The sequence below is a fragment of the Aricia agestis genome, chromosome 3, assembly GCF_905147365.1.
Source record: "Aricia agestis chromosome 3, ilAriAges1.1, whole genome shotgun sequence".
NCBI classification, from domain to species: domain Eukaryota; kingdom Metazoa; phylum Arthropoda; class Insecta; order Lepidoptera; family Lycaenidae; genus Aricia; species Aricia agestis.
In genome coordinates this window covers 22,148,305-22,158,803 of record NC_056408.1, presented here as the reverse complement: position 1 = coordinate 22,158,803, position 10,499 = coordinate 22,148,305, and the positions used below count along the sequence as shown (strand labels likewise).

At 41.4% G+C, this 10,499-nt stretch overlaps 1 protein-coding gene across 1 annotated transcript; it reads right to left on the bottom strand.

The window, feature by feature from the left end:
- Positions 1–2,353: 2,353 nt before the first annotated feature.
- LOC121725494 (serine hydrolase-like protein) lies at positions 2,354–7,612 on the bottom strand. Its single transcript, XM_042112497.1, has 5 exons — positions 7,588–7,612; positions 6,010–6,141; positions 5,114–5,251; positions 3,579–3,723; positions 2,354–2,495 (listed from the first exon to the last, which is right to left on the bottom strand). The coding sequence occupies exons 1-5, from the start codon at positions 7,610–7,612 to the stop codon at positions 2,354–2,356; spliced, it is 582 nt and encodes a 193-aa protein (XP_041968431.1).
- Between the last annotated feature and the right edge of the window lie 2,887 nt (positions 7,613–10,499).

Genomic DNA, 10,499 nt, shown 5'->3' with positions numbered 1-10,499 from the left:
TTACCGGAGGTCCAATCCCCTACCCTATTCCCTTCCTTACCCTTCCCTATTCCCTCTTAAATGTTGATGTTGCAAGTGTCCATGGGCGACGAAAGTTGCTTTCCATCAGGTGACCCGTTTGCTCGTTTGCCCCATTAAAAAAAAGCTAGGCATTTTAATATTGACATCTGATCTTGTCTTTGTTTGATACGTAGTAAAAATCACAGGACAAGCAAGGGCTGTAATAAAAATCAATATCGCATTATTGCTTTGAAGTAGTAATTAAGATCATTGACCTAAGAAACTATAATTATGATCTCCGTAGGGCTGCTGGAAGAAATTTCCTTTTTGAAATAATATAGCAAATAATAATAATAGTACACAAGTATTGCATTGAGGCAACAGCGTACAGCCTCAATGCCAAAGCACTTGCTAGATTTTGTTAATAAAGTATAAAAAGGGTAAGAAGGAGTTTGCCGCGGAATTTTAAAATTCAAATAAAAATAGAAAAGAAGATTGAGAGAATTTTCCGAGCTCCGCGCGCTAACTTGTTTTTCGCATATTTTATATTTAATTTCATTAGTTTAATATTTACAATTTTGTTTTATTGTCATAATTTAGTTTTTTAATGTGTTTCTTTCAATATATTTTAATTAACTTTTACGCGAGTGTGTTTCTTATGACAAAAAGTCCCGCCACCCGTGTACAGACACCAGCACTAAATTTTCATTTACAATAATAATCTTTATGCCATCTTCGGTCTTTCTGTGCAATATTGTAAATTTCTCATGTTTAAATAAATTATGTAATGACTATATTGCTTATATCTTATATAAGTAGAGTAAGAATAATATTATGACTGAGAATCTATCATAATTCATAACTTACAAAAAATTAATGATCTTTTGTTACATTCTTCTTTTATAAAATTAATCATAACATCAGAAAATCTTTCGGGATTTGTAACGTGGACATCGTGAGTGCCAACCACGTTGAATATATGGAAATTAGGTATCGTGTCTGCAAACTTCTTTATAAGTTCAACACCAAGTACGTTTTTAACTTCGATGCTGTCTTGTGCGACTATGTTTAATGTTGGCGGAGACATTTTCATCAGGCTATGGAATTGTTCTTCAGTTATCGGAAGAGCGGCTACTTTTTTCATGGATGGTTCCCAGGAAAACCTAAAAAAGTAGTAGGTATTAGCTCTCACACAGTATGGTAAACCATCCGACGGGGTCCCGTTAGGCAAAGTTTAGAACGGTCGTTCTAAACTTTGCCTAACGACCTTACTGAAGGGCAACTTAATGGGAGTGGATCCGATCCGAGAAATTCGAGTAAGTATGTTATTGTGATTCTTAAGCTGTGATATTAGGGTAGTTAAATGTTGTGCTGTATTTTTATTGTTTTTAATTTTGACATTGATAATTATTTTTAATCGGAATGTTATTTATTTGAATCGTTAATTATTAATCGTTAGTTAGTTTAATTGGAATAATTTTATAAGAATTTAATATTTGAATGTAATGTACTTAATTTTTAATGTAAATTGATTGTTATGTTGCTTAAACTTAATTGGGATGAGTATTAAAAAAAACAGAATAATTTCTAATTTTCGAAGCGATTTTAACCAATACGGCAATAATCCTTATTCAATTAAATACTTTATATACATTTTTGATTATGGCCCTTTACAGCATTTTTTTAAATGAAATAAGGGGGCAAACGAGCATACGGGTCACCTGATGGAAAGCAACTTCCGTCGCCAATGGACACTCGCAGCATCAGAAGAGCTGCAATTGCGTTGCCGGCCTTTTAAGAGGGAATAGGGTAACAGGGGAGGGTAGGGGAGGGAAGGGAAGGGAATAGGGGAGGGTAGGGAAGGGAACAGGGGAGGGTAGGGAAGGGAATAGGGTAGGGGATTGGGCCTCCGGTAAACTCACTCACTCGGCGAAACACAGCGCAAGCGCTGTTTCACGCCCGTTTTCTGTGAGAACATGGTATTTCCGGTCGAGCCGGCTCATTCGTGCCGAAGTATGGCTCTTCCACGTATGAAAGCGTGTAAAGCATATTATGATTTAATTTTTAAATGAATATTTTCGAAGATATTACAGATTTAAAATTTGCGGGACGTAGCTTTTGCGGCAGTAGTGGCAGTAGGTACCGACTGCCGACCAATGCGGGCCACGGGTAGTAATGAATATAAATTATTTATCAAAACTACTGAATTGATTTTAATCATTTTTTTAGTGACCTAGGCTGTAATATATTTTATACCCGTGCGAAGCCGGGGCGGGTCACTAGTTACGTATAAACGAATTTAGGCGCAAGGGAGATGCGACTTGCGGGCGTCATCTAGTACCTACTACAGTACTTACCTGTACATTGCTTCTCCAGCGTTAACGAGGCCGCGGGAGAGCAGCACCTCTGCTTGTTCACGATTGACCTTTCTTTTTCGCATGACTGAATTCACAGCATCCTCATAGCAGAACGTTTTATTTCTTTGAAGGTCCCATCTGTAAAAGCGCAGAATACGGTAATACGGTGGTAACAACGAATACGCTTTAGTATCCGATGTTGGAACATATGGAACCTCCTTCTTTTTTGGAAGTCTGTTATAAAGCGCTCTTAATATATCAAAATATATTATGTAGTCCCACTGTACTTAGTCCATTGAAATGTTACATGAGCCTTGCATTTGCATACGTGGGAGAGCCATGCTTCGGCACGAATGGGCCAGCTCGACCGGAGAAATACCACGTTCTCACAGAAAACCGGCGTGAACAAGTGCTAGCGCTGTGTTTCGCTGAGTGAGTGAGTTTACCGGAGGCCCAATCCCCTACCCTATTCCCTTCCCTACCCTCCCAAATTCCCTTCCCATCCCTACCCTCCCCTATTACCCTATTCCCTCTTAAAAGGCCGGCAACGCACCTGCAGCTCTTCTGATGCTGCGAGTGTCCATGGGCGACGGAAGTTGCTTTCCATCAGGTGACCCGTTTGCACGTTTGCCCCCTTATTTCATTAAAAAAAAAATTAGAGGACGCAATTTTGGGACATGTGGAGGGGGTCAATAGAAGCTTAACCTAAAGTTTGTGGGGTCGCCGCCGCCTTTGTCCCCCGGCCGCCATCTTTCAGTAACATAAAATTTTTCTCCCTTTTTTGCTTAAGTATAACATTTTTAAATTTTAATTTAGGGTAAAAAGTTTTATGAACATTTTTGTAGGCAATGTAATTTGCAACAAATCATGATTTCACTAATTTTTCGTAAGACGAAGAGAGCAAAGTTTCTGAGATATCGCAAAAATAGTGTTGTCACCTCTTTTCCAAGATGGCGGCCGGGGGACAAGAGTGGCGACCCCAAAAACAGGTTATTATTATATTGACTGTTGTACTGGCTACAACTTGTCCCAAAAATAAAATTGCGTCCTCTAATAAATGCAATATTCGGTCCTTAAATTGTAACATTTCAATGGACTAATGGTGTTGACTGTGTCTTGTGGACTGTGGTAGGTATAATATGTGTTTAATTTGTTTCCAGTTTGCCGTATTGCGTAATGTGTAAACAGTTTACTGTATATATATATCATAGAACAACTAACTGGTTCTCGTAGTACTCCTCATGCGTGAAGGCGAACCACACGGTGAGGTGGTAGTGGTGGTAGCAGTAGGCGGTGAGCGGCGGCACAGGGTCGAGGTGCACCATCCGCGTTACCCGACCCGGGTACACCACGTTGTATAAAACACCTAGAAATACAAAAAATACATACTAATATTTTAAATGCGGAAGTGTGTCTGTCTGTTACCTCTTCACGCTTAAACCACTGAGCCGATTTTGTTGAAATTTAGTGTGGAGATACCCGGATACTTTTTATCCGGGAAAAATGTGCGGTTCCCACGCGTTAAACGGATTTTGGCACAACGAAATTGCAAATGTCATCTAGTTAAGTATTATTAATTTCACCTAAATGCATTTCTGCTTTACAATTGAAATTTTAAATTTCTAAATTCAAGTCATACGTCTATAGTTTTTAAATTTTTTATAAAACTACCGTACGTATTTAAAAGGAGTGAGCAGACTGTGCCGGGGCTCAGCGTGCCGCCGCATCGCAAAAATCCGCCTTCATACAATTTGTATGGAAGCGGATGCGCGTATCGCTCACTGTGCCGGGGCGAATCGGCGCGGATTTTTTCGCGGCAGATTAATTCCGTCAATGCGTCACGGCCCGGCAAGACCCGCTGCGCCCCGGCAACAGTGTGACCGCATTTAGTAGATTTCTACTTTTTGGTAGATTTGAGGTCAAATAAATGACGATTTAGTAGACAAAAATCGTTTAGTACATTTTAGTAGAAAATCGATATTATAGAATAAATAATATAAAAATTTTAAAAAGATAATGAAGACTGTCCATATAAACATTTTAGTTTTATTTTAGTTTCAACCACGTAGAATACATTGATTAATAAAGGTAGATTTTCGGTGGAAGCAAAAAACACGGTCTAGTAGATTTTAGTACAATATAGTAACGTTTTTGGTACATCGAGTCACGAGTGATTTAACCCATCAAACCCCATAAGCTCACCACGAGCCGGTGAGCGAGACACAATAGAATAACTATAGATTTCCAAGAATCCACGATCGAAGGATTAAAAGTGGTCACACTGGAGCTATCCAAACGTACTCAAAATCAAATCAAAATTTTGCGCTGCGCTGCAACCCGACCCGCCCCGGTACACCCCGACAAAGTGTGCGCGAACCTTTAGTCTACATCAGCCGGATTTATATATTTTATCATAACTAGGTATTCGATAAAACACGAATAAAATGATATTTTCTAAAAATGATTACTAGCTAGATCGATTTATCGCCCCCGAAACCCCCTATAATAAAAATTTCATGAAAATCGTTGGAGCCGATTCCGAGATTCCAATTATATAATACTAGATGTCCCGCGCGGCTTCGCCCGCGTCAGTTAGGAATTTTACAGAAACCGTACATTTACCCATAAAAATAGCTTATGTCTTCCGAACCACGGTATACCAGGTATACCTCGGTGCAAAATCTTACTCACTCTAACGGGAAAACGCTGCACTATATAACTTATCTCTCTAATAATCCTTTTCGTAATAATTTTACCGATGATAAATCCAACGGAATGCGATACAAAGATGAAGCTGGTCCAGCCGAGATGTTCCACCACCCTCCTGGCTGCCTCCAGCTGGTGCGCGTGGGACACTACCGGACCCACGGGGAATGGATCCGAGCTGCCGTGCCCTGAAATGCATCAAAATTCAAAGCATAATGGAGTATCGAATTAAAAAATAAGTTTTCAAAGTATTAAATAAATTACTATAAATTGTGTTTGGTATAATATAGGCCATGCACAAATACACTAGGAGACGATAGGGGCATTATTGTAAGTTACAGGAGTAGGAGTATCCACTGATCCTCTCCTACCTCATGCAGGCTACAAATTACAACTGCCAATAAAATGTCACCAATCAGACTAATTTTAACTTAACTCACTAAGCTTGTCCTGAGTGTCCGTGGCCTAATGGGTAGACCTTCGGTTCGCACTCGTAGAGGGTGCAGGTTCGAACCCGGGTGTAGGCGTGTACCAATGAGACATTTTCTGATCTCAAGTACATAATACGGACGCTCGTACGGTGAAGGAAAACATCGTGAGGAAACCCGCACATAGTTGGTCCCAGACGTATTGACTAGTTCTTTTCTCTGGACTAGGCCGACTATGTTGCGAGAATGCCGTATGTGTTTGGGCAACAATATATACTAGTAATCTGTGTGGGCAACCATACGGTCATTTAAATCTTGTCCCAGGCACTACAGTATTTGAGGAGTGGTTATTTCGCTCTGAAAATACTGTATAAGTAAATCATCCACAACGGATGCAAAGGCCTAGTTGTCCTGAGCGCGCACCCGCTTTTGATAGTCTAAACTTTTAGGCTAATTTTTTTTTAGCGCAGTGCAGCTAAAACATAAATTATTGTAATATGCAACCCAAAAAACATTACCTGGCATATCAATAGCGACGTAGTAGTGTTCTCGTGGCAGCAACCTGACTAGGGGTATGAAGGTTGCGGCGCTGTCCATGTACCCGTGCACCAGCAGCACCCCCGGGTCACGGCTAGAGCCCCATGACACACCTGACAATAACTGAATCCTATATTACCAACGCAAACGGCGGGCAAAAAGACCGCGCTGCAGGTGCCAGTCGGCGCATGTCGCCGCCCGCCGTGGATCACACAAACCGGTAGGCCTACTACGAAACTGTTTTGAGTGTCGTCAATGCGACACGGCCCGACAAGACCCGCAGCGCCCCGGCAAGACTCGCTGCGCCCCGGCAAGCGCGCGGATGTGATGCGATGCGGCCCGGCAAGCCTCGGCTCAAAATCCGTCAATGCGTTGCGCGCCGACCCGCCCCGGCACGCCCCGGTACGCCCCGGCACAGTGAGCGTTGAAATCCGTCAATGAGATGCGATCCGACCCGGCAATAGTGTGCTATAGCACATTTTGCGCTGCGCTGCGCCCCGACCCGCCCCGGCACGCGCCGACAAAGTGTGCGCGAACCTTAAGGCCGCAACTGCTTTTCTGAGTGCGACCTCATTCACGGTCCAGGGAATGCGATCCTCATATTTTGCAATTTGCATACCTTCTCAACTCTACCCAGCAAGCACCCGCTCTATAAGTTGTGTCATCCACGACCCGTAGATATTCGAATTTTACCGTGGCAAGAGAATGCGTCCATATTATGAAGAGGTTCTGGACATACATTTTTAACGACTTCTAAAAATGAGGAGATTATTCTGATGGATAAATGATTTTTTAAGAGCCTATGCAGTCCCACTGCTGGGCAAAGGCCTCCCCCAAGTCCTTCCATTCATCCCGATCCATCGCCACCGTCGGCCAACAATGGGCCGGCTCGACCGGAGAAATACCACGTTCTCACAGAAAACCGACGTGAAACAACGCTTGCGCTGTGTTTCGCCGAGTGAGTGAGTTCACCGGAGGCCCAATCCCCTACCCTATTCCCTTCCCTACCCTCCCCTATTCCCTTCCCTTCCCATCCCTACCCTATCCCCTATTGCCCTATTTCCTCTTAAAAGGCAGGCAACGCACCTGCAGCTCTTCTGATGCTGCAAGTGTCCATGGGGATGGAAGTTGCTTTCCATCATTTGACCCTTACTTATTTCATAAAAAAAAAACAATGATAATATAGGTACTTAAATTATTATTTTAACATAATAATATAATATTGTTCTAGTGTAAACTTTAATCACAACTCACAAGGTTAAGTTTTAACTACTCTTTCACCAACCACAGACGGCAAAATGCATCGTTATGCTTGAATTGTGGTTCATTTTAAATGCTCGTTTTTACGATGAAACCTTTTACGATTATGGCAACCATGAGGAGCTATCCTAAATAACAACATAAAACATGGGTGTTAGTTGTAACGCATTAAGTAAGCAGTAGCCAGTAAGATATCAGTGCAAGTGTCAAATCTCGCCGTTGTCCTTCCATTCAAAGAAGTTAATGTTTCAGCGCTGCTACTTTTACAGTGAACTCTATTTAAGGGACACAACATGTACCTTGAAAGTTGAACCTTGTTACCATTGTAATTGTTCACCCGGTATAATTTTTGTTATACTTACTTTACATTATAATAGGTATACAGGGTTAGCTCGTATGAGTCGTAAGTCGACCTAGATCCTTTTAGGGGCTATAGTTTAGATCATTTCTGACTGATTTGACTATGAAATACCCTATTATTGTACCTCCTTTTTGTAATCTGAGGCTATGGTATGTTTGTTTATACGTTTTATTTTAGAAGATGAATTGCTCTACCCATTACCATAAAAAAAAATACAATTGCAGAATAAAATGAGTCGTAAAAGATGGAGAAAAGTGAAAAATCAAACAAGAAAAAAACCTAAGATGTGTCTTTCTTTAAGCGATACTTTAAAAAAATCTATGGAAGTCTGTTTGCAGATGAGCTTAAAAACATCTCCATTTTGTCAGCTATCCAAAAAGGTATAACATTATAGGGTAATAGCAGTTTTTATTACAAAAAACTCAGATGATAGCCTCCCCGGGCATTGAAATAAAATTATTAGTTAGGTAGTTCTAAAAATTAAACAAAAAAATGTAAACAGTAAATATTTATTAAATTTTGTTTTTACAGTTCATTTTCTACATGTCCGCCTCTGTTTCGGACACAATATCACATTCTTTTTCTCAAAGCACTTTCACTACTCCAGTTGTTAGTGTAGTTCGCATTTTATCGGCAGCATCAATAATCTTTTGGCGTAAAACTTCTACACTCGTTATGGGATTGGGGTCGTCCTACACCAGAGTCTTCATGTGTCCCCATACGTAATAGTCCATGGTGGTTAAGTCGGGACTTCTGGCTGGCCATGGTGTAGGTCCACCTCTCCCAATCCACTTATTGGGATACGTCGTATCTAGCAATTGCCGACAATTATATGTATATATCCCAATAAGTGGATTGGGAGAGGTGGACCTACACCATGGCCAGCCAGAAGTCCCGACTTAACCCCCATGGACTATTACGTATGGGGACACATGAAGACTCTGGTGTATGACGACCCCAGTCCGAGACTGATCTTGAACTATGAATGTGCAGGACAACCGTCGTGTTGAAACCACATATTTTGGGTGATTTCCATCGGTAAGTCCTGCAATAGTTGTGGTAATTCTTCAGTCAAAAAGTTTTCATATGTTTCTCCATTTAAATTTTCAGGTAGAAAATATGGGCCAATTAAATGGTTACAAACTATACCCATCCGCACATTCAAACTAAATCACCTCTGGGATCCCTTTGCTCTTTTCTTTTTTGGATTTCCGTCTGCCTTTGAGGCCCAATAGTGAGCATTGTGGTAATTTGTTATACCATCTTTGTCAAATTTGGACTCATCAGTCCACAAAGTGCGTTTAAAAAAATTTGGGTCTTCTAAATCGGCATGCAGCATAAATCTGCAGAAATCCAATCTCCTCACAGGATCGCCTTCTTCGATAACTTGTACGGGCGTGTAATGGTATGGGTATAAGCCAGCTGTATGGATGGTGGACCACACTTTCCACTGCGAGCATCCAAGATCTCGGGCAACAACACTCGTTGTTGTAGTTGGATTGATGATACACCATCGCAATATCCGTAACACAATAACATGTCAGCATATTCCTCGTTCGTATAGGCCGCCATTTTCAACAGTTCCAAATCAGAAGCACAAAACAAAGTCCACAAAGCAAGCACAGGTACTAGGTAGTAGGGTTGCTGAGGATTCCTCTTCCTCTTCCTCATAATGAGGAAGTTCCGCAATATTTTGGGTTCCTCAACCGTTACCGCATCTTCATAAATAAAAATACAAAAATCCTCTTCCGCTATCGCTTCCTCAAAATTTAAGAGGAATTTATGAGGAATTTCACTGCGCATGCGCTTCGGGTATCCGATCAGCAACGCACACGCCAGAGCGCGATGCCGGACCGAACGGGCGAGCGAGACCTCCCCTCTCGCCACCCGCGCTGTTCCTTGCTTGTTTGTTTTAATTTGACATACCTATTAGCAAGCGTTGTTTTGTTTACGCGTGTACGCAGCTACGCACGCATTGCGAATAATCTAATAATTTGATTTATTTTATCGAAAATCGAAATTAGACCGAAGTGTAGTGCTATATCAGGTGTTCCCAGCCTTTTTTCTCCACTGCCCACTTTGAGGACAAAATATGTTTCGCGCCCCCATTGTTTCACGGTTCACCTACTTTCTTTTCCTAATTTAAAGTAAAGGGCATTTGCCACAAATTTGTCGGTAATATTAGCCCCCCCAGCCTCTACAAAACGCCGCCATTTTTGCTGAGTCCCACACTACCCCCCTTTAGATTCAGCGCCCACAAGGGGGCGTTATTGCCCACATTGAGACGCTGTACTATATGGACGTACTTCCTCTTCCGCTTCCTCATCCGCATCCTCTTCCTCAAAAAATATCCTCTTCCTCATCCGCATTCTCTAAATTTGCGCGTGACAATTCCTCTTCCTCATAATCACTTCCTCAACAACCCTACTAGGTAGTCACGAAGATAAAACGGGATCAGTCCAGAAATTCAAGCCGAGTCAAAAAACAGAGAGAGCACAGAGCAAGAATCGCATCTACCACGGACGAATAGCATGAGCAGACTAAGTAAAATCTTTTGTTTAGCCATCCAAACTCCAAAGTAACTCAAACTATCTTTTTTCTCACTCCCACATACACAAAACGTATCTCATCTCGTTCGCACGTATCCCATTCCAAACAAGGACACTTAACAAAAGACCGGAATTTTCGCTAAGTGTCCTTGTTTGAAATGGGGCCTTCTAACTAAGTTTTTTTATGAGGTTTTGATGTTACGAGTACCCTATAATGTTATACCTTTTTGGATAGCTGACAAAATGGAGATGTTTTTAAGATTATCTGCAAACAGACTTCGATAGATTTTTTTTAAGTATC